This window comes from Brassica rapa, chromosome A07 (assembly GCF_000309985.2).
Source record: "Brassica rapa cultivar Chiifu-401-42 chromosome A07, CAAS_Brap_v3.01, whole genome shotgun sequence".
Lineage (NCBI taxonomy): Eukaryota > Viridiplantae > Streptophyta > Magnoliopsida > Brassicales > Brassicaceae > Brassica > Brassica rapa.
Window position 1 is genome coordinate 21,732,892 of NC_024801.2, and position 23,810 is coordinate 21,756,701.

The 23,810-nt window shown below is 32.6% G+C and overlaps 3 protein-coding genes across 10 annotated transcripts; all 3 read left to right on the forward strand.

Annotated features, from left to right (window-relative positions):
* Positions 1–878: 878 nt before the first annotated feature.
* On the forward strand, positions 879–3,899 carry LOC103830833 (polyadenylate-binding protein 5). Its single transcript, XM_009106648.3, has 7 exons — positions 879–1,368; positions 1,579–2,348; positions 2,434–2,511; positions 2,613–2,702; positions 2,784–3,074; positions 3,171–3,380; positions 3,465–3,899. Exons 1-7 carry the CDS (start codon positions 1,092–1,094, stop codon positions 3,693–3,695), a joined length of 1,947 nt encoding a protein of 648 aa, XP_009104896.1. The 5' UTR covers positions 879–1,091; the 3' UTR covers positions 3,696–3,899.
* Positions 3,900–11,801: 7,902 nt separating this feature from the next.
* On the forward strand, positions 11,802–20,325 carry LOC103830835 (type IV inositol polyphosphate 5-phosphatase 3). 2 transcript variants are annotated; one of them, XM_009106650.3, is made up of 11 exons: positions 11,802–11,991; positions 15,257–15,300; positions 16,991–17,043; positions 17,131–17,266; positions 17,357–17,467; positions 17,789–17,861; positions 18,067–18,171; positions 18,266–19,127; positions 19,291–19,475; positions 19,555–19,663; positions 19,754–20,325. In XM_009106650.3, the coding sequence occupies exons 2-11, from the start codon at positions 15,291–15,293 to the stop codon at positions 20,096–20,098; spliced, it is 1,989 nt and encodes a 662-aa protein (XP_009104898.1). In that variant the 5' UTR covers positions 11,802–11,991; positions 15,257–15,290; the 3' UTR covers positions 20,099–20,325. The 2 variants fall into 2 exon arrangements, with proteins under 2 accessions (XP_009104898.1, XP_033130510.1); XM_033274619.1 differs by lacking the exon at positions 15,257–15,300 and having other exon boundaries at positions 11,822–11,991.
* A 244-nt stretch (positions 20,326–20,569) lies between these two features.
* LOC103830839 (putative F-box protein At3g58820) lies at positions 20,570–23,806 on the forward strand. Of its 7 annotated transcripts, none has more exons than XM_033274643.1 (5): positions 20,570–22,309; positions 22,645–22,705; positions 22,789–22,992; positions 23,118–23,258; positions 23,346–23,806. In XM_033274643.1, exons 1-2 carry the CDS (start codon positions 21,140–21,142, stop codon positions 22,684–22,686), a joined length of 1,212 nt encoding a protein of 403 aa, XP_033130534.1. In that variant the 5' UTR covers positions 20,570–21,139; the 3' UTR covers positions 22,687–22,705; positions 22,789–22,992; positions 23,118–23,258; positions 23,346–23,806. The 7 variants fall into 7 exon arrangements, with proteins under 7 accessions (XP_033130534.1, XP_009104906.1, XP_033130533.1 ...); XM_009106658.3 differs by having other exon boundaries at positions 22,789–22,946; XM_033274642.1 differs by having other exon boundaries at positions 22,816–22,992.
* The last annotated feature ends 4 nt before the right edge of the window (positions 23,807–23,810 follow it).

Sequence of the window (23,810 nt, forward strand, 5' to 3'; positions counted from 1 at the left end):
TATTTTCTTTTGTATTATTCCTGCTGAAAATCTTACAGTCAGAAAAAATAAAAATCTACAACCGGTCACTAGTTTATGTTATGCACAATTTTTTTTAAAAAAAATGGTAGACAATGATTGGGAAATATCTAAAATTATTTGACTTTATGTATGAATTTTTTTGCACGAACTTTGTATTTTGAATGTTTATTAACCTTTTGAACAAATTGATAGAGTATATTGGTCAACACGTTTTTAACCAAATAATCTTTCCCAGAAAAAAAGTTATTAAGAAACTATTGAGTGAATTCATCTACGAAAGTAGGTATGGATGTACAAACTGAAATAGCAAAAAAATGTAAAACACAATTTGACTTGAATTTATGAGATAGTTCCAAGTACCATCAACATTGTAACAAATAAAAGTAAATAGTTGCCTGCTACTTTTCAGTTTTCACATATTTAGGAGCCATATCCACATTGGATGTTAGAAGAAGTTATTAACTCACGTCGAAGAACTCATCACAGAGAGCATCTTCGATTTTAAAACATAAACAATTGAACACAATATTATACGATATAATTTTGACCTAATTTTTCCTATGTACTATCCTCTTCTATCTGTACTTTCCCGCATGTAAAGTGGTCAGGTCAAATCATAAGAAACGCAGAAGTAGAAGATATATGGTTAAATTGAATATCCACGTTACTCTTGCAGATGCACAATAAAAGGCGACAAAAAACAAAATAAAGACGGACACGTGGCAGATGTTATACATTATTTGTTAAGTTATGGGCCCACAAAACTCGGTCAATGAAAAGACACATCAGTTCGAACTGAGATCCGTACGGACCGATTCGTTAGTTAGCGAATGTATAAATACACAACAGCACATCTACCACACTCTTATCGTTTCTCCGAAGTTATCAAAAAAGGAAAAAAATCAAAATCAAAATATCAAATAAATAAAAATCTCGCAAAATATTCTCCAAAAGATTTAAAAGATCGCAAAACACACAAACTTAATCTCTCTCGCTGTCTAAACAAAAACCCTAAATATCAGAGCAGTATAGCGGCGGCGGTTGCATCTGGAATTTCCCCGACAACAGCGATGGTTGATCAAGTCATCCCTAATCAACCAGCGGTTACAGTTGCTTCTCCTCCTCACGCGACTCAGGTAGCTGCCGTTGCGGCTGCGGCGGCCGAGGCGTTTGTAACGCACCCTAACTCGTCTCTCTATGTGGGAGATTTGGACCAAACTGTCAACGAAGCACATCTGTTGGATCTCTTCAACCAAGTGGCTCCTGTCCAAACAGTTAGGGTTTGTCGCGACTTGACTCGTCGTTCACTTGGATACGCTTACGTCAACTTCGCGAATCCCGATGATGGTACTTTAAAATCATCTTCGAATTAATTATTATTATAATCAATGTTGAAAAAATGGTTATGAGTTAATTAGGTTTAACAGAGGATTAGTGCCTATACGGATGTATACAGACCAAATTTGTTTAGAATAATCTTTTGTTAAGCAAGGACAGACCAAATTTTAGAACATTGATTATTATGGATTATTAAAAATTGTTATTTAATTGTAACAGCCATGCGAGCAATGGACATCCTCAACTACACTCCGATCAAAGACAGACCCATAAGGATCATGCGTTCGAACCGTGACCCGAGCACTAGACTCAGCGGCAAAGGCAATGTTTTCATCAAAAACCTGGACTTAACAATCGACAACAAAGCACTGTACGACACCTTCTCGAGTTTCGGGACCATACTCTCATGCAAGGTAGCCATGGACAGTACGGGAAAGTCAAGAGGTCACGGCTTCGTTCAGTACGAGAAGGAAGAAACCGCTCAAGCCGCTATCGACAAGCTTAACGGGATGCTTCTCAACGACAAGCAAGTCTATGTGGGACCCTTTGTCCGTCGTCAGGACAGGACTCGTGAGAGCGGTGCGGTCCCGCGTTTCACCAATGTCTACGTGAAGAATCTGCCTAAGGAGATTACTGATGATGAGCTTAAGAAGACGTTTGGGAAGTACGGAGAGATCTCTAGTGCGGTTGTGGTGAAAGACGAGAGTGGGAACTCGAGGTGTTTCGGGTTTGTGAACTTCGAGAGCCCTGAGGCGGCGGCGGTTGCGGTTGAGAAGATGAATGGGATTAGTCTTGGGGAGGATGTGTTGTACGTTGGGAGGGCGCAGAAGAAGGCTGAGAGGGGTGAGGAGCTGAGGAGGAAGTATGAGCAAGAGAGGTTGGAGAAGTCGTACGGAACCAATTTGTATGTGAAGAATTTTGATGATGGTGTGAATGATGAGAAGCTTAAGGAGATGTTTGCTGAGTATGGTGATGTGACCTCAAGCAAGGTTTGGTTTCTTGATTTTAAAACACATGTCTTAAAGGTTACTGCATAGGATGGAGCTAAAATGTTTTGTTTGTAATTATTGTTAGGTTATGACGAACCCAGAAGGTTTGAGCAGAGGGTTTGGTTTTGTTGCGTACTCTAGTCCTGAAGAAGCTTTAAAAGCTGTAAGCTTGCAACCATATTCACAATCTGATTATATATTTATTTATTTATATATTTTTAAATTGTACTCATGTAAATTTGAGATGATTATTTTTATATTCAGATGAATGAAATGAATGGGAAGATGATAGGAAGGAAACCTCTTTACGTTTCTTTTGCTCAACGCAAGGAAGAGAGGAAGACTCGTCTTCAGGTTTCTTATCCCTCTGTCTCTGTGAACTGTATTACTTGTGTTTTGAAACTTGTTCTCACATCTTATTTATGTTTTATTCAGACTATGTTTTCTATGAGACCAAATGCACCAATGGCTGGGTACCCAACAGGAGGGCCAGCTGCAGGGCCACACCATCAAATGTACATGGGCCAGAACGGTCAAGGTATGGTGCCGTCACAGCCTATGGGGTATGGGTACCAACTTCAGTTCATGCCTGGTGTGCGTCCGGGTGCTGGCCCGGCCAACTTCATGATGCCTTACCCTCTTCAGAGGCCAAATCAACCTGGTCCTCGTTTTGGGTTCAGGCGTGGTGCTCCTAACATGCAGCAGCACTTCCAGCAACAACCACAAGTATGTAAATCTTTATCCTTATCATCTCTATGACTATTAGCAAGGTTGTTTATTATCTTCAACTTTGTGTGGGATGTTTTTATTTTGAACTAACAGATGATGCAGCACAATGCAAACTCTGGAATGAGATACATGGGAGGTCCGGGTAACAGGATGAACGGAGTGGAAGCAGCTGCCCCACAAGGCATCATGGATGCATCTGCAATCTCTCACAATGCTTCTCAAAACCCACTGAGGCCACCTCTCCTCCCCATTTCTAAGCTCACTTCTGCCTTGGCATTGGCTAGCCCTGCCAATCACTCACAGGTTGGTCTCTCTTGTGTAATTCTCTTACCACATGAGCCATGTACTAGATAATATTTGTTGAATAACTTGTTTTAATGATGATAGATTCTTGGGGAGCAGCTATACCCACTTGTGGAAAAGCAGGAGCCAGTCCATGTAGCCAAGGTTACAGGAATGTTGCTAGAGATGGACCAAGCGGAGATCTTGCACCTTCTTGAGTCACCTGAAGCTCTTAAGGCCAAAGTGTCTATGGCTTTGGATGTCCTCAGACTCTCTGCTAATCCGTCAGCTGTGTCATCCGTTGATGACCAGTTTGCTCCCTCCTCAACGGAGTGAAATGAGTATTTACCCATAAAAAAGACTAATGTTTCTTCTGGCTTTATTAGACAAAATGCTCTTTGAAAACTTTTAGGACGTCTTGAATCTTCCCGTTTGCAACTTTAGTTTACATTTGGTTTTCTTTTCTTTTAAGACTAGTTTTTGTTTTGAGTCTATCTAATGATATAACTCTTTGGACCTCCTCTAATTTCTTTTGCAATCTTTGTTCTTTAGTATTATGTTATATATTAGACTGCAGATTATGAGTGACAAAATATCTCTAATTCATCACACGTGGATGGAAATGGGCATCTGCTAACTATGATTAATTGGAAACCGAATGTGCCTCATCATCTACATCTCCACTGACACATTTTTGATATTATTATGCTTGAAAGCATGTTTTCAATCAACTCGTGCTGCTGCTTACTGTTGACATGTTCATCTACCAAGTAAACGACATATTTGTGAGTAGGCGTAGGAGCTCTTACTGTCACTAGAGTTATATGTTTTGTATCCTTCTTTCTCGTCGTTACTGCATCTGCACATTCAAACGACGTAAGGAACCCCTATCGTCGTTAAACAATAGTTAAAGCGGCTATATATGCAAACTACATTCGGCAAGTTTCTGGCCTAGCTATGTAGCTCAAAAAAAAATGAATTAAAATCAGAGAAGTAGTAATAATGTAAGCATAAATCATGTTACATGCAAGAAAATCTGCCTCTTTGATGCTGCATCTCGAGAAGTAAAGCTACCGTCTATCTTCCATCTGTCTCCTCTAACTGACTGGTGATGATCCAGCAGCATTAGAATATGTGTTCAGCTTAGTGCTTTTGAACATGTTATTTGACATCTCAGTCACAATCCTTAGTTCTGAAACTAAATTTTATCTACTGGTTTATCCAAATGCGAACATACACTGTTGATACCGCGCCATACAGACAATACACACAACTGCCAAATTAAGCACCTGAAAATTAAAAAAAAAAATCTCTCTCTTTCAGTGTGTACCCAACACGACAAGCCATCGAGACGACATGTTCATTTTAAGGTGAGTGGAAGAAGAATATTGTACAGGGGTTTCTAAGTAAGCTATTACTTCTCGCTCCCCTTTCAAATTTGTATATCGTTATGCGTTTGTCTTAGGGCTAAATGGAGCATATGGTTCAGTATTATATGATTTTCTTTAGAAAATAGGTGAGTTCCTAGCTTGTTCCTCTTTGTTCAGTTTGTGTGATGTTATGCCTATGCTTGTCTAATCCATTGTTAACCGAGGTATACTGCATGTGATGAACATGTGTTGCACCTTCTATATTTGTTCAGCGCCCATATGACTGTCGTGGGCTATGGCATGAACTTTTCAGAAAAGTACCGCAACCTATCTTACATTGGCGTATGAAGTCTCAATATTCATGTTACTATATAACATGAAGTGAAGTCAGCTCATTCTATTGTTCGAAAAGGTAAAGCTATACTACACTTCGTAGGTGATTTTGATGCAAAAGCTAATGCATTGTGACGTGTGTTTCTGAAGAACTTCACACAATACAGTATATTCAAAGAAATCAGCACAAACAAACAAATTGTGCCCTCGGACTATAAGGTTTATCCATTCTTAAGGAACTATATATAGTCTTTCTTTCCTTTGCTACTTCCAGGTGGGCCACTCATCAGCATGCATGCTCGGGTCTACATTGTATGTCTCATAAACATCACCATTGTTCATTACCATCATGCTCATGTCATTCAGTTTGTGCCACTCAATCTTAACAATTTTAACAATAAATTAAATCTCTGAAGCTTTATTAGTGGATCTAATTTATATAATTTTACGTAATTTACGTGGAGTTCATTACGATCAATCTAAACTCACTTGACCCTGAACTTTTTTCAATAAGTATCAGTTTATGCCACTCAATCTTAAAAAATTTAACAATAAACTAGATTTCCACCCGCACAACCGTGCGGGTATATATTTTCACATTTATATATATAGATATTTGTTTTACATAATTATTATATATTTTTATTGTTACTCACATATTTAAATGTTTGTATAATTATGCCAAATATAATAATTTTATAGTTTTCATGCTATAAATTAAAATCATCACATATATATGTTTCTTATTATATATTTGTCCTATTGAATTTGCGTTTGATTACTAAACTATATTTTTTAATGCATGAAATATCATATGTGAAAACAATTTCGTATTTAATTTATTATAATCATGATCCGTAATTCAAATCTCTAGATTTTTTAGTAATTTTTTAATGTTTATTAATTTTATATAATAAAAAGTTTTTTTTAACGTCTGATTAATTATGCTATTACAATGATGAGAAATATTACATAGACGATTCTACAGCCGACAATTCTACCATCATATGAGAATGCACGTCTGACTGCATCGCTCCGAGCCGCCCTATGAGATCCATGTTCGATGATACGCTCTTGCACCATGCTGAAGACCTCTTGTAACCCTTTTTTCTCCATGATCTGCATAATTTGCGTTTTCTGGGGTTTGAATCCCATACCTCCTGGTGTAGAAGCATTAATGAACTCTTAGTCAAACCATTGGACTAAGGGGGCTTCCACTATATTAAAAAGTTTAAGATAATAAATTTTTATACATGTATTATATAGTTTACTAATATTAACCCGTTCTACCAACATATTATATTTTTAGCATAAATATTTTATATTTATGAAAATAAAATATGTGAACTTATCAATTTAAAATAATTTTATCATATTTTTTTCAATATAACGTTTTTATTTTAAAATGATAGATATTATTATAAAATTGATAAAATAGGATATAATTTTATTCTTTTAGTAACATTTCATTACTAATTACAAAATTAGTTGAAAATATTTATATTCAATTTATGACAATTAAAATCTTATTATAATCTTTTTCAAGAGATTTGTTAGAATTTTAATTTTTTTTTATAAAAATAAAAGATATAAAAGATATTATGATTAAAGTAGTTAAAAATATTATATATATTAGCATTAGTGATATACATTTAATAGAAAATTTAAATGATGGTCCAAATAAAAATATCACTCATCAAAAAATCATTATTTTTATTTTATTAGAAAACAAATTTGAAAAAATTAAAATAGAAATAAATATTTATTTCTTACAAAATCTTTAAAAATTATTAGTAAATGTATTTTTGAAATTAATTAATTTCATTTTATTTAAATTTTCGTTTATAAACCAAAACTGTATTCAATTTTAGTTTTTAATTATATTTTATGATAATTTAAATTAAAACTAACTAATTTTCAAAAGTAAATTTAAAAGATTCTAAGAAGATTTTAAAAAGATTTTGTTAGTACATTTTAAATATATTCATTTGTATTTCAAATAAAAAGATAAAGATATTAAAAGATATAATAATGAACTTATGTAAAATATGATATTTTCTAGAAATGGTCCAAACTAAAAAAATCACACATGAAAAGAAGTCATGACTTCTGTTTTAATATATTAGATATTCAATTTTAATTTCTAATTATATTTTATGATAATTTAAATTAAAACTAACTAATTTTTGAAAGTAAATTTAAAAAGATTCTAAGAAGATTTTAAAAATATTTTGTTAAAACATTTAAAACATATTCGTTTGTATTTAAATAAAAAAATAAAAATATTAAAAGATATAATAATAAACTTATGTAAAATATGATATTTTCTAGGAATGGTCCAAACTAAAAAACTCACACATGAAAAGAAGTCATGACTTCTGTTTTAATATATAAGATTAAATCTCTGAAGCTTTATTAGTGGATCTGGGGGAAGCCCATTAGCAAGTTGATGATGAACAATAATTATCTTGGCCCAAAAATGATTATATCATCATTACTAGGCATGCACATTCGGAGTCCCAATCGAGTTTCAGTTTATTCCAATCAGATTTTGAGTTTTCGGATTTATCAAAATCAACCCCATTTGGATTATATGAAAATTCTGTTCGAGACCGGTTCGGGTTCTATCGGGTTCGGGTTGGGATTCGTAAATCTTCAAAGAACCGGTACAACCCGATGTACTTTCGGATTCAGGTCCCAATCGGTTTTTCGGTTTAAATGTACATGATTTATATCTACTTTGTAACCAAAAAAATAAGTAAAATTGGTTCTTCGGTTTTAAAATACTTGATTTGTACCTATTTTGTAGCCAAAACATAAATAAAATCGGTTCAAAAGAAAGAAAGGAACCAAGCGAAAGGTAAACATAGTTATTGATCGAAAGAAAACCAAATAAACGAAAACATAAAACGAAAACTAAGTTCTCATGAAATGCAAAATATTATTCAATGAAAACAAAACCAAAATCTAAAAACTTCAACTTTTAACCGCCACCTTCAACCATCAATCTTCATATAATAGATAATTATTTTAGATGTTCAATATATTTTGAATATATATTAGGAATTGAGATCATGTTTGGTACAAGTTCTTTTTGAAAATTTTGAATATTCGGGGTTTATCGAATATACATTTAGGTTCGGGTTCAGTTCGGATAATACCCATAACCCGAAATACCATAAAACAAGATCTATTCGGTATTTATGTCGGGTTCAGATCGGTTCAAATTTATTTTTATCAGATCGGGCTCGGTTCAGGTTTTTGGGTTTGGTTTATTTGCCCAGCCCTAATCAATACTATTAAAATCAATACTATTAAAATATAATTATTTTGTTATCTATTTACAAATAGTCTATGTTGGACTGTAACATTTATTTAAACTTTCTATTTTTTCTCTTCAACTAACTTAATTATTATTAAATATGTATCATATCTAACTTATTATATTAATATTTTCAAAATAAGATATCTAATTAATATTCTTAAGTATCTTTTTCTAAGATTCCATTGTAATAATATATTTTAATGGGTTTTTCTTTAAAAAATATATATATATATATATATATATATATTTATTTTTAATATTTAGTTTCAATAATAAAATACATAATTAATATCAACTATTATAAAAAAGTTCTAATTCATTCTTGGTTTATAGAGTAAGAAATAACAATCCTGTAATATTTATATTCATAATTAAATTACTACACCAATTAACAAATATAAAGTAACTTAATTCATGTCTTAAGTCTTAACTATTTTATAAATAATAAAATTAAAGAATAACATATATTCATGAATTTACAACATACTTCAACCTATTAAAATAAAATATTAAAGTAAGATATATTAACTAATAAATAATTTCATACTTTAATATATGTTATTTAATATATAATTTAAATGAGATATATTTAATTTATATAATAATAAAATAAATTTTGACCAATATAAGAAATTAAAAAAATATTGTACTATAATTGAAAGCTTTAAAATATTAGTAAACTTTAATACAGGTGGATTATATAAATGAATTATCTTATTTCATAAAATTATATTCATGTAAATTTAAATTTAATTATCTATACGGGTGGATTATATAAATGAATTGACTCTGCACTTTTAAAGAGCGGGTCTAAATCTAGTAATTTGATTTGAAAACGTATAATTCGAAAACATAAAAAAAAATTACATTTTTTTTATTTTGTTTTTTTTATTTTTTTATTTATTTTTTTATTTAAATAAATATTTATTATATATATAAATAACAAGGGTATAATAGTCTTTTGCCACTTAATGAAGAATGTATTTTTGAAAATGTATCATTAGTGGTGGTAAAAATAAAAAGTGGTACCATGAAAGTGGTAAACATGTAATTTTTCCAACACATTATTACTCTTTCATAGTTTCAACAATTAGTTACCATAAATAATTATTTCTAAAATTATGTAGATTATTTGAAAAGTGGTAATTGAATTATCCTTTCCTTTTAGATGTAATTATAATAAATCAAATTAAAAATCATCGGCCAATCAAATTATAACAATTTGAAGAGTTTATTTATGATCGACACGTAATAAAAAATAATTTATATGACTTCTCAATCAATATTTAGTAGGTTTATATTTTTATATAAATAATTTATAATATTTTATAAATTATTTTAAAATTCTGATAAATTTATTCTTTAAACAATGATAAATAATTTTAAAATAATATTAATAAACATGTTTGGATTTTGTAATATTGAAAATATTAATTATATAATTATATTCGAATACAATTCATCAAGTAGAGTATAAAACTATTGTAATTATCTTATATAAAAAATTTTTCATTTTATTTTATAGTTTATAAATATTAAAAGAAATAAATAAAACATTGGTAATATTTCTATAATTTCGAGAATTAGTTTCCATGAATTGTTATTTGTAATATTCTTTAGATTATATGGCAAGTGATGTTAAATGATTTTAGACTTACTTTAAATTTTTAGATCTAAATTAAATAAATAAAAATTAAAAACAATCGGCCAATCAAATTAGAACAATTTTGTTGAAACTTCATCTATGAGCGACAAGTCACCATAAATCACTAAAGTGACTTCTCATTTAATATATATAGGGGGATATGTAGTTTAAAATTTTCATGATTTAATATTTGAAATTCATGGTCTATGTCACTTTTTGGTATTTTAAATTTAATCAGTATGTTTACAAATGAATTTTGATATTTATCAACTTTGAATAAATAATGTTTCAGATGATCTACTATGATTAAAATACTTTTCGCTTTCATGTTTATATTATATATAGTTTTTTTTATATTATTATTATATATAGTTAATCTAGTAAAGTTTATATTGCTTGAATCATCCAAATTTGGATTGAGTAATTTGATCGCTAAACGTTTTGTCACTACCTGTTTAGCATCTACCTTTACTTGAACCTTATTTTAATTTTCCTTAAAACCCAGTGATCATTTTGATAAGTAAATAAACTTATTCTGAACCTGAATGAACATACTAATTTGTGGCTTAAAAAATCGTTTGCGACGGCCAATAAAATTCACACTACATTTTTTATTTTTTAAATGGAGTTTCATTTTTTAATAAATGAACGATTAGTTAAAGTAACACATACAGACAATTGATTAGAAAAACTTCATGATTTCCAATCGTAAATTATTAGTACAAAGATGAAGATGAGATGATACTCGCTCATATGATGATCAAGTTCTGGCCTGACAACAACCCAACATCACGCAAAATAATAACTCAGTTTAATTTACATAATTGTCATGATCATTAAAAATTATACATTGAACTCACCGATCCATTATGATTAATCATCGCTTTGCCACCTATCCGAATTGAATGTTTTAATTAATCAGCGAGTCATAGCCAATCATTTAAAAACAACTTTTATATTTTAATGCTCACTGATTTTCAGTTTGTCGAAAATGATCACTGATTAGCATCAGAAAATATTTATTAGTACTCCCTCGTAGTATAATGTTGTTAAATACATTCCTAGATTGAGATCAGTGGTTATAGACAGGACCAAGAGAGTATTTAGTCTGTATTCGATTGAGATTAGTGGTTATAGACAGGACAAAATGGGTATTAAGGTAGGCTTGCATGATGTTAAGTTTTATTTCTAAACGTAATAACATAACAAATACATCACACTCAGATTCGAGTTTTAATTTAGTAGGTACAAATTTAATTATTTTGGACGTTCCATCAGTTTTGACAAATATTTACACTTGTCTCGTCACCCGTGATAGATGCATGTAATAATGATCTACAAAATAAAATAATAACGAGGCGTTATTATCGCTGTACAGATAAGTTAGAAAATGAGATCTGATGTAAGACAAGTCTCTGCTTTTGCCGATCCTTCTCTTCTTATAATATTTTCTTTTTGTTGCAAAATTACGTAAGGAGTTTAGGTTTTGCAGTTTATACTAATCACAGATCATATATACATATGACACGTACGGTAAAGACGACAAAACTTAACAACGGATCAAAAGTGTACTCTGATTTCGAAGTCAAATGACATGTGCCAAGATGTACTAATACAGCTGGGGTTACAGAAACTTATAATGTCGAACCGGTTTACATTGGTTTTTCGTTTCCCTCGCTAGTTTAATCTCATGAGGATCGGAGTAGACGTGGCGGAAAGGTGTAAACTGAAAGAAATCTATAATATATAGTACAAAAATGATATAATATGCTTGATATACACGGATACAAATATAAATGGAGAAGCAAAAGTAGGGGAAGAAATTAAAAGTTTGTTTCGACCTTCCCAAACGTAAAAAGCTCACTTCACACCTCGAAAAGACCCAAAGAAAAACTAATTTCATCTGCCCTTTTTCTTCTTCTTCTTCGTCTTCAAGCCATTACCTCCTCACAGACCAAGGTACTTTAATCAACTTGGGCAACAAATAAGTGTACTTTGATCTGATGCGTTTTATATTTTAGACTTTCTTTTGTTTATTTAGTTGTCAAACAATGTTCTCGTTTGGATAGGTTTAATCTGAACACAAAATTAATTAACAAGAATGATCATGAGAAGAATTGTTCCATTTGACATCCAATTTCTTCTCACACTGTCTTCTCCGTATCCAATAAACATTACCAATCTGGTTATATCTTCATAACTCCCTTTTTTATAAAGAGAAAGTAATTTAAAATTTCAATACAATTTATTCTTATTTTAAACTCGATAATAATTACAGAATGTATTAATTTTATAAATAATTTTATTTATCTTAAATATTTTTAGTTAAATATGAATAATTAATAAGAACATATATACATTTTAATCATTTTTTACAATCTGTGTAAAAAAAGATAAAGTGATATTCATTGCAAAACAAAAAGAGTAAGTACCGAGCAAACAGAAGATCAGTGAGTTATTGTGTTACTTACCATTAGAGCATGATTAATAAAAGTTTTTAGAGATGGAGTTCTTAGCATAATTTAAAAATCAGTTTTTAATTTTAATTAAAAAAAAGATTAAGAACCGATTCTTAAATAAATTTTCTTTGTTAAAATTAAAAACCAATTCTTAAATTACGCTAAGAATCACACTCCTAAAAACTTTCATTAATCATAATTTTAGAATATCATTGGTGAAAGGTTCTCAGCAAGGTTTTCACACATATAATAATAAAAAATAATTAGAAAGAAAAAGAAAGACAGATAAATAGTAAAATTGAGGAAAGAGAAGTCTCTTCTCCCAGAGATTAAAAGCTTTTGGCAAAAAACTAGTATTTTGCAAGGTGTCATATTATTACGGATTTTATTTTATAATTAACTAAAACTTAACTATTATGAAAAATTATATTGGTATTTAATGATGAGAAATTTTATTTAAGAGCTTTGTTGTTGCAGATGCTCTTATTATATTCACAAATAATGGTATACCATTGTTCAAAAAAATTCTCTACTTGATATCGAAGTTTAATATATAGTATTAGTATTTTAATAAAAACTAATTATTTGATTAAAAATTAATATTAAAAAACCACTCACATAACAACATATGATAAAAATGTTTTCAGAGTATTTATAAGCTTGTCTTTTGAGAAATTCCTTTTCTCTATTTTATATTTTTCTGTTGTTGATGAGATATCTATTCTCTATCAATGGAAGAGTTCCTAGGCACTTGTTTGTTCTGTTTAGTTGTCTACACAATATCTAATACTAGAATATAACTTGGTAGATGAGATTTCTGTGTCATCGCTATTTGCTAGCTTTTATGTCATTTAATTCCTAAAGATGTTTTTTCGTCTTTGTCCATTATCATATATAACAAATCTGAAGCCTTTCAATTGTTCATGACATGTTTAAGCGAGTTTATATGTTTCAAAACATCTTTCTTAAGCAGATATGGAGTTAAAACCTTTAAAAATATATATCCAGTTAAATTTTGGAAGTCACTACGAGGACAGTAGCTAATCTTTCATGTCATTTTCAACATGGCTGGGTTCGAGTTCACCGAAAGCTGCGTTTGAAGTGGTATATCCGCTCCCACTAGGACTGAAAAGACAAATATGTCGTGATATTAAAAAACAATTAAAATATTCATTTTTTATTTTATTTGTGGCGGTATTATGTTTATTAAACTTAAAAAGTCAGTAAAATAAATAAATAAATAAAAATGGTGTTTCTAAAATTTAATTTGGTGCAGATTATATATGTAGGAAATATTCTATAAGAGAACAAAATATATCTAATAAAAAGTCTGAAATTTTAAGTTTTCTTTTTAGGTTGACTTCAGTTTGGTTTGCTGGTTTGAAAAAAAATAAAATAATTGATTAACATAAATTGGTTGGATTGGTTGGCCACTATATAATACATATTACTTTGAATCTAAATTATTTCTACGAGAACTAATCAGTCAGGTAAAATATTACTTTTTCATATATAGACTATAGATTTTTATTATGATATTATTATTTACATTATTTTTCTTTCCTCTTTTCTACTCCTTTATTTTCCTCTTTTTTCTGAATTTAATTATACTCTTTCAGTTTTCTCTTTTTTTATTCTGTTTATACTACATCTGTTCGTTAAAAATAGATATTTTGATATTTTTACATATTAGAAAAAACACATTAGTCATGCATCGTTTTTTGAAATTATCAAATTCCAATACTTTTTAAATAATAATCTTTCAATAAATTCAATCAATATTATTAAAATTTGCAATTTTTGTATAAAAAACATAAATAAATCTATTTTTGTGAAACAAATATTTTTAAAAAAATTATCTTAATGAAACAAAAGGAGTATTTGACTACAAATACCTATCAGATATATATAAATAAAGTTTTATATCTGACCACAAATACCTATCGCATATACAATTAAAAATTAATATGGACAGAAATAGCCAAATGTCTGCCCTAAAAGTTGGCTGTCGACCAATATTGTCTATATCGTGGATTTGTGGTCAGGACTGATGTGATCCCAAAGGGACCAAACATGCTTTCGTTTTCTCATTATCTGTTTATCTCCATTTTCTCATCTGTTTTTCCTTATCTTCTTTTTTTAGACTCTTTTAATTCCTTCGTTGTTTATTTCAGCTGATCATCCTCGTCGATAGGATTTTGAATGCACATAGTTTAGAATATATACATATATATATTGTTTATTTCTGGGTTTCAACAAACAAAACAAACAAAAAAAAACAGTTTCGGTGGCAATTTTTGGGGGTTTTAAATTAATATAAACTTGGATTACAAGTAAATCACTATAACACAGTTTCGAATGTCACCGGCCATAAAAAACAAGAAAGAAAGACAATTATATATCAATAACAACTTCATTTTGTTTTAGAAAAAAATCACCGATTATGAAGTGAATCAAGCATGGAGCTTCATGTGACTTGTCTTTGAATCAAAGGCATATCACATGAATCTCCATACTTTATTCAGTTCATCATCGGTGATGTTTTCTAAAACAAAATGAAATTTTATGTGGCTTGCACCCTTATATCTCCAAGACTCTAACAATTAGGCATGTGATATTTTTGGACGTCTGTAATCTGGTTTCAACAAATCATATCATCATTCGAACCACTTTTATGGTGGTACAGAAGACATTCAGGAAATTTTGTGCACCCAGTTATAAAAATGTATTACTGATTTTTCTCTTTTAACTTCATTTTATCTCAGCTGACGGTGATACAATCAGGATACTACTAGCTAGATGCTAAAAGGTGACTTCCCCTCCTTAGTTTGTTTTTTACCCATTGAAGACATTGATCTATTTCCACATATAAAGTCATTATTCTACAGCAGTATTACATTTTTTTTTTTTTTGAGAAAAGGCTTAACAATATAATTTTTTAACATTGAGTTAACGATTTTTAGAATTTATGACAAAAAATATCAATCAATTTAAGTATTTGTAGAAAATATATTAATTTTTGTGTCTGCAATTTATTTTGGTGGGATGCAAATTGGATGTCTTATATAATTTTTAAAAGTACACTGTAATTCATTTCATGACACAAATAATTTTACAAATACTTCAATATTCGACTGAACCTAATTTTTATATAATATATATTGGTCAAATATTACCAAACGGTACATCTTTAGAAACATTACGACCTCCAAATACAGTAAAACATGCCTAGAATAACAAATTTATACACGTAAAAAAAAATGAAATATTTCTGGATTCAAATATCACTAAAGTTATGAGTGAATAACAATTTTTAAAATTTAATATATTAAGTTTGAAAAAATATGTAAAAGCAAAAAGAAAAATGATGTTGATGTATCGAAATTTGGATGGATCGACCTAATATCTTTACAAAATTAATTGAAAACAAACTTATGGCCTCAAATTATACAGAAATATATCAAGTATTATAAATTTATAACCGTTCATATCCTATTTATTTACCACAAAGGTTGATGCAACAGTACAAGTGTACAACACACTGGTTGAATCGTAGACTAACTCTAGTTAAAGGTAGGTGGACCCAAAGGATTAGAACTCTGTGTATGCTGCTTTCTGTGGTCCGTGTATGTCGTGGGTCCCATACCGCACCTCACGACCCGAACACCTTATCCACAACCGGGCTCTAACCGGAAATCGAGACCCGATCTCCTATAGATTGCTTTTTTTTTGTTCACCCCATCGACTAATTTGGCGGCGCCATGTACTTTGCGTTTCATGTCTCATTTTTCTGGTATTCCAGAATTAATCTTTGCTTTTCGTGACTTACCACGTCAATATTGTGATTTGTGAGGATAAGCGGTGTATTATTAGTTATAGAAACAGTTTACGGTCCAAAAGTTAAAGTCCAACTGGGACCACTCAGGTTAAAAAGTAGATCCAATGGGAGCTGAAAGACCAAAGTCCCTACCAATATGTACCGCGTGTGCATATTCATACAGTACTAATTCATTTTATATTTGTAAACTTACTTTTAATTGGTTGATGAAAAATACATTCATACAAAATCTATGAATAGCCATAAATAAAGTAACAATTTGATATACTCTGGGCCAATTTTTGAAAGGTTCACCTTATAAGTTTAGCTAGAGACAATTATTCAAGTTACTACTATATCGTAATTTTAATCTTATATAGTGTGGGCCTTTTTCTATAAGTGACTCGTGACACTAATAGTGATTTTAGCAATAAATTACCTATTACTTAGGGAAAAAAATATATTTATGTCATTATCAATTTTATTAACCTTACATAAATGTAGAAGAAAATTGCATAAAATGAAATAAAAAAACGAGGACGGACTCACGCGTCTCAAACTCTCTTATGGATTTTATGGTCTGACACGAAAAGAAAAAATAAAGATTTACAAAAGTTTCAGCACTTTCCTTTATTTATTAAAGAATATCACTTTTGTGAAAATTCAATTTTGATGTCTTCAGTTGCTGAACCTGCCGGGATGATGAGGAAGAGCTTCCGTCGTCAGAAATCTCAGGTAATATTTGTTGTGTGTCCTTACAGATCACGATGTCTTAAATAAAAATGATTGGTTCTAAACAAAAATGTTGTATGATTTACACAGAGATTATGGGCGAAGGTTGTTATGAGGAAGTGGTTGAACATAAGTGCTAGAGATCTTGAGTATGGTGCTGATACTGAAGACGAATCCGAAAACGAGGACGTTGTAGAGGAAAACCACGACTCTAGCTCCGACGAAGGTTCTTGTTTCTTCTTTCTCTCTCTCTCTCCAGAATCATTCATCAGTTCTTCTTTTCCGTTTATCTAAGCCGTTTAAACCGGTTTAACAGATAATGAAGAATCGAGCACGCGAAGGAGAGGATCTACTCAATCGTGGGTTAGTGAGATCTCGGAGGATCCTATAACCGTCGCTGAAGCAGCCGCGGAGTTTACTAGCAATGGTAATGCCGAATTGCATAGGTTGTTTATGAGATTCACTGTGCTGTGGTTTCTAAGTTTTTCAGTTCATTTTCTTTGCTGGAATTCAGAAATTTTATTAAAAATAAAAACCATATTAAAATATTGGTGGTCTGGTGGTATTTTAGTAGTTCGGATTCAAACTATCTTTGATACTTAATTCTTTAAATTAAGAAAAAAAAACTGACTTCAGATACTTAGGAGATTATAGACTTAAGATCCAAGATTCCTATGTAGTTAACAAAATTAAACTGGAGAAACAATTTTTTTTTGGATATATTTTAAACTATTTTTGATGAAATCAGATGCGCCGTTGAAGTTAAGGAGAAGGAATTCAGAAACATTGAGGGCACAGTACATTAACAACAAAGAAATAAGGTATAACATTTGATGTTTTTTTTTTTAAACATTTGATGTTTTTTTTTAAAAACATTTCATGTTTCTTTCGCTTTTTTTTATATATATATATATATATTAATTTTGATCGTAGTCGTACTATATAGATTCCGAAGTTTGTTGGGTGATAACTGATAAGGAGACCTACCATGTCGGAATTATAATAGCGAAAACTTGTCGTGTGCAGAGTATGTGTTGGTACGTGGAACGTAGGAGGAGTATCACCACCTTCTGATCTTGACATCGATGACTGGATCGACATTAATCATTCTGCTGATATCTACGTTCTTGGGTAAACCAAAAATAAAAATATTATTTATTTTTCCTCAACGACATAGACAAAACTAACTCTGTTCAATATGTTCATGTTCTTGTTTTGTCTGAAGTTTGCAAGAGGTTGTACCTTTGAATGCTGGAAACATACTTGGAGCTGAAGATAACCGGCCCGTTGCGAAATGGGAAGAAGTGATCAGAGAAGCATTGAACCGAGTCAGACCCAAAAACTCTGGGGTTAAGAGTTACAGTGATCCACCAACTCCAGGGATATTCAAACCATTTGACGAAACACACGATGTTATAGAGGAAGAAGTAGATTACGAGAGCGATAGCGACGCTGGCGTTGAGATTCACCCCATCAACGAGGAAGAAGAAGAAAGCCTCGGGGAGCTAAAGCATGACGGTGGAGTTGTAGGTGAAGTCAACACTCTCGTTGATCCTAACTCCGGTGTGCCGGTTGTTGAGATTAAAAGACAGTTCTCTTCTCCTAAGAAGCTAGACAGACAAATCTGTTTACGTGTTGATAGCTTTGACAAAAGGAAGAAGGATGAGGATTCCCCTGGAACTGGTATGAAAACGCTAAACCGGATGTTAAGTGGGAAAGAAAGGATCGGTTTAAGCTGGCCTGAGCCTCCTTTGAGCATGTTAGGACCTTCTTGCGTTCTAGATAGACAGCCTTCCATGAAGTCAACAGCGTCCTTACAAACAACGAAGTCTTTCAAGGCTTACAATTCGTTTAAGTATGTGGCCGGAAGCAACAACGGGGTTGCACCGGAGGTATTGGCTCTAGCGTCCATGGACCTGACGTCGCTGATGGAGAGGAAACGAAGACCGGCTTATGTGAGGCTAGTGAGTAAACAAATGGTTGGGATTCTTTTAACCATTTGGGTTAAACGAAGCATGCGGAAACACATTCAAAACGTACGAGTCTCTACCGTTGGAGTTGGCATCATGGGTTATATTGGTAACAAGGTATATAAAGATTATATATTTCATTAATTTTCTTTTAATGTATAGCTGATCCGGTCAGCTCGGTAAGAACGTAATTAGTGCTACAGTGTGGACATCTCTAACTCATTAATTTTTATGTTATATTGTTTCAGAATCGTTTTATAAAGTGATATGTGGTATGCAGGGAGCTGTGTCTGTGAGTATGTCGATATACCAGACGTTCTTCTGTTTCATATGCACTCATTTGACGGCAGGAGAAAGAGAAGTTGATCAGATCAAGAGGAATGCTGATGTTCACGAGATACATAAAAGAACAGTGTTTCACTCTGTCTCAGCTCTTGGACTTCCCAAGCTTATCTATGATCACGAGTCTGTATTTTGTACTCTCTTCTACAAATTGTTTTTATTTATATTCTTCTAACTTTATTTTGTTTTCACCTCTTTGCAGACGAATAATCTGGTTAGGAGATCTTAACTATCGGCTTAATTTATCGTATGAGAAAACCAAAGACCTAATTTCCAAGAAAGAGTGGTCCAAGTTACTTGAATATGATCAGGTAAGCTTAACCGTTGATCTTTTTTATTAAGGTTAAGCTCAACTTTGCTTATTTTGTTTTCTTTCCTAAGAATGAGTATTTATATTGCAGCTGGTAAAGGAATACAAGAAAGGTCGAGCATTCGACGGATGGTCAGAAGGAACTCTACAATTTGCACCAACCTATAAGTACCAAGCGCATTCGGATGAGTACACCGGGAGCGATGGAAAGGCGACGAAGAGAACACCAGCTTGGTGTGATAGAATACTATCTTTTGGCAAAGGAATGAGGTTGGTCCAATACCGGCGTACCGAAAATAAGTTCTCAGATCATCGTCCGGTTGTAGCAATATACATGGCTGAAGTCGAGGTGTTTTCCGCGAGGAAGCTTCAGCGAGCTTTGACATTTACGGATGCAGAGATTGAAGACGAGGGACTTGTGGCCGTAGTCGTTTAAGAGAATAAGAAGAAAAGAAGAGCTTAAGATTTGGTGCTTGTTGTTTGTTTGATCTTTGCATATGAAGTATTGGCGAAAGAGACATTCTCTTTCTACGGATAGTTTTAATCTTATGTCGTTACTGATGCATCACACTGGAAAACGTTCCTAGTGTTATACTTCTATCTTGAAATTAGTCATTCGCATTCGTGTCTTTTTTGAATAAGAATCGATAGAGTTCGATAATTCTTTGGAACTGTTATTACTTTAGAATCTGCTTCGAGATAGTTTCCGCGGAGTAGTTTTTGACTTTGAGTTTCAGCTCATCCAATTCGAAATGTTGTTTGCTCATTGCGTACTTGTTCTGTGATATATGTTTCAAGGAAAATCCGCCAACTTTTTGACCCAAAATCCGAAAGCAAACCTTATTAAAAAATGTGAATCTTAATCCAATGCAATCTATAAAAATATTTGAATATATATATATATATATATCTATATATATATATATATATATTATGTTTGAGGAAATTCGTAGCGAGTCGAATAAAATCTTATCTAAAATTAATCTGAACATATCTAAAATTAAATAAACATTACTTTAATATATATATATATATATTTCTTTATAGATTTTTATTAATTTTGTTTGTTTTTAATTATTGGAAGTTTAGTTCATTTCAGATATTATTTTTCATGAGTTTAAATTATGCATTCATAAATAAAGTAGTAGTATAAGATTTCTTAAGTTTTGTAATCCACTTTTTTTAAATATAATTTTGAGTTTTAATAATTATCATTTAGTTGAAGGCAAAAAAACAAACAAACAAAAGTTTGTAGTTCGGTCAACGTTTGAGTTTATCAAGGTTTTAAAATTTTCCAATTTTCCAAAGATATTAGAAACGCTGCCGACAAAGCGAAGGAGTAAAAAAGAAAGAGAAAAGGAAGTTAAGGTGTCCAAAAAAAAAAACATAATCCTTATTTGTTTTGGAAAAATAACCACCATAAAGTTTTGTATATATAAAGTAATAGCGACCTCGGTTACAATGAATCAGATCTAAGATGAGTTGTGTTGAGTCGAGGATGTCCAATTACGGATCGGAAGAGTCACGACCGCAGAAGAAAAGAAGGAATGAGAAGGCATCTCCGAGGTGGTGGTGGTCGTTGCCAGACGCGGTGGCTCTGAGCATCGTGGCTCGGCTCACGAGATTAGACCACGCGGCCTTATCTCTAGTCTCCAAGAGACACCGCTCTCTAGTAGCTTCCCCTGAGCTCTGCCGCGCACGGTCGCTGATAGGTTGCACGGAGGCATCTCTCTACGTATGCCTGAACATCATGCCTGACCCAAACCCAAGCTGGTTCGTCCTGACACGTAATCGGCAGCTGAGGCAAATCCCATCGAACCCTTACCAGCCTCTAAGATCATCGTCATCTTCTTTCGTAGTGGTGGATTGGGGCATTTATGTAATTGGTGGAATCGTAAACGGCAATCCGACTCCGGATGTCTGGTTCCTTGATTGTTATTCTCACACGTGGCACCCAGTCCCGTCGATGAAGATGGCACGTGCCTCCGCATCAGCAAACGTTATAGACGGCAAGATCTATGTGTTTGGAGGGTGCCGAGATGAGGCCAGCTCTGCAGAAGTATTCGATCCAAAGACCCAAACTTGGCGTAACTTTATTTCGCCCATAGGTATCCAGCAAAGTGTGGTGGTACAAGGGAAGAAGATTTACGCTGTTGACGAAGAGGACCAAAGCTTCTGCTCTTTGCCAAGTGAGTGTCCATCCTGGACAAGCGGCAAAAGAGATTGTAAGCCCGGAAACAGAAATGATTGGTGTGCCATTGGGGATTTATTATTTTGTCGTGGAACTCGAGGGAGAATACTGTGGTGTGAGCCAGATGAATTGGATTGGAAGGAAGTGAAGGGCTTGGAAGAGCTGCAAGAGTCTTTCTGTGGCTTGAGACACGTCATGGATTATGGTAAAAAAGTTTATGAACCCTGTAAACCAACCGAGAGAAAGGTCAAATATGATATTAGCAAACTCAGCTGCAACTCTTCCGGGAACATTGTCATCTTTTGGAACACCCAACTTGAATATCCTGAGGGTTTGGAGCTTAAGTCTGCTGAGATTTCCTTTGAAAGGCACCAGGAAAGCGAGATTTGGGGCAAGATTGAGTGGTCTGGTGTTATATTGAGAGATGATCCTCTCTCACACTCATATAGCCTTAACGTCTTGTTTTCTGCTCCTGTCTATTGCTGAAATTTCCAAGTTTTTTGTTTATTCTATTTTATATATACATTTTTCTCAAACTGTTTTTCGGTATCAAGCTAATCAATCTTGAGCATCTCTATTGATCTAATTATTAACTAATTGTCTGATGGTACCATGTTAATAATATATCTTGCAGTTTCTTTTTAAGGACAAAAAAAAAAAATGTTGCACTTATTTCTTTGAACTGGTCGTGGTATACTCTGTTCTTGAGATATATATGTAGTTTTGTTCATATTCTTTCTAGCCTCAACTTATAATTTTTGGTTGCACTCTGACATTAACTCCAACTCCAGTCTCGCCATCAGTGGCTCAAAAGACGGTTCTGTTCACATTGAGAATATAGTCACTGGAAAGGTTTGTTTTATTGGTTTATGATCTGTATCATCTAAATTGCCAAATGTTGTGCTTTTAACCTTTTGCATAACCATACCAAACAGTTGTGAGCTCTCTGACTTCTCATACAGAGTCAGTTGAATGCGTGAAGTTTTCACCAAGCTCCGCAACTATCCTTATGGCTGCAACCCGTGGAATGGACAAGAAGCTTGTAATCTGGGATCTTCAACATTCAACTCCTAGGTTCATCTGCGACCACGCGGTATAACCCTCTTGTAGTTACCCTTACGAGATAGAATACAAAGAAGGTTTTTGTTTCTTCTATCTCTCTCTCCAGAATCATTCATCAGTTCTTCTTTTCCGTTTATCTAATTAAGCCGTTTAAACCGGTTTAACATGTAATACCAAAATGCTTTTGTTTTTGTTTTGTCAGGTTCCTTCTGTGTGGTCTGAATCGGTGCCAGTGTTCAACAACCTCAAATCATTAGCTGTTAAGAGTGACAAGGATAGAGGATGGCCAGCAATTCCAGCTCTTCTAAGGAACTGTCCACATTTACAAACTCTAGTCGTTAAGGTATTAAAGATTTGAAACTCTGTCCACAACTAACATGTACACTTAATATTTGAATTATTAATAGTCTTTTTTTGTGCCTGCCTCTAGGGTCTCGTGCACCATGTGACAGATAAGTGTGGGGATGTTTGTGACTGCATCTCTCGGGAGGACAAAGGATTTTCACTCACACGTTGTCCAGTAAAAGTGGTGAAGATTCATGGGTTTCAAGGAACAATGAAAGAGGTGGCAACGATACAGCATTTTTTTGGAGTATTTTCCATCTCTGGAGGAGATGGTGGTGGTCTATTGTGTGAAGAATAATCCTACACAGCTACGAAACCGTCTCAAACTGAACCGATCTCAAGACTGTAGATTCTTCTTCTTGCTTGTTTTCTACTATTTACCATCGATGGCTAGTTTTTATTTGATCAGTTATACTTATGGTTCGAGTTGATAGCCACATTAAAGTGTCATTCTATAGTTCTCCGAGTAAATGTGCCTTGTGTTAAATAGTGTGATGAACGTTTGTCTTAAGAATCTAATCGTGTACAGTGAGTAACTTTGATCAATGGG

Bases quoted from the DNA above. Each gene is read 5' to 3' on its own strand.
- LOC103830835 (XM_009106650.3), top strand. The intron at 17,468-17,788 runs GTAATGCCGAAT...TGATGAAATCAG, and splicing joins CGCGGAGTTTACTAGCAATG to ATGCGCCGTTGAAGTTAAGG. The intron at 19,128-19,290 runs GTATATAAAGAT...TGTGGTATGCAG, and splicing joins TGGGTTATATTGGTAACAAG to GGAGCTGTGTCTGTGAGTAT.
- LOC103830839 (XM_033274641.1), top strand. From the start codon at position 21,140: ATGAGTTGTGTTGAGTCGAGGATGTCCAATTACGGATCGGAAGAGTCA. The intron at 22,310-22,644 runs GTCTTGTTTTCT...CTCCAACTCCAG, and splicing joins CACACTCATATAGCCTTAAC to TCTCGCCATCAGTGGCTCAA.
- LOC103830833 (XM_009106648.3), top strand. From the start codon at position 1,092: ATGGTTGATCAAGTCATCCCTAATCAACCAGCGGTTACAGTTGCTTCT. The intron at 1,369-1,578 runs GTACTTTAAAAT...TAATTGTAACAG, and splicing joins CTTCGCGAATCCCGATGATG to CCATGCGAGCAATGGACATC. The intron at 3,075-3,170 runs GTATGTAAATCT...TTGAACTAACAG, and splicing joins ACTTCCAGCAACAACCACAA to ATGATGCAGCACAATGCAAA.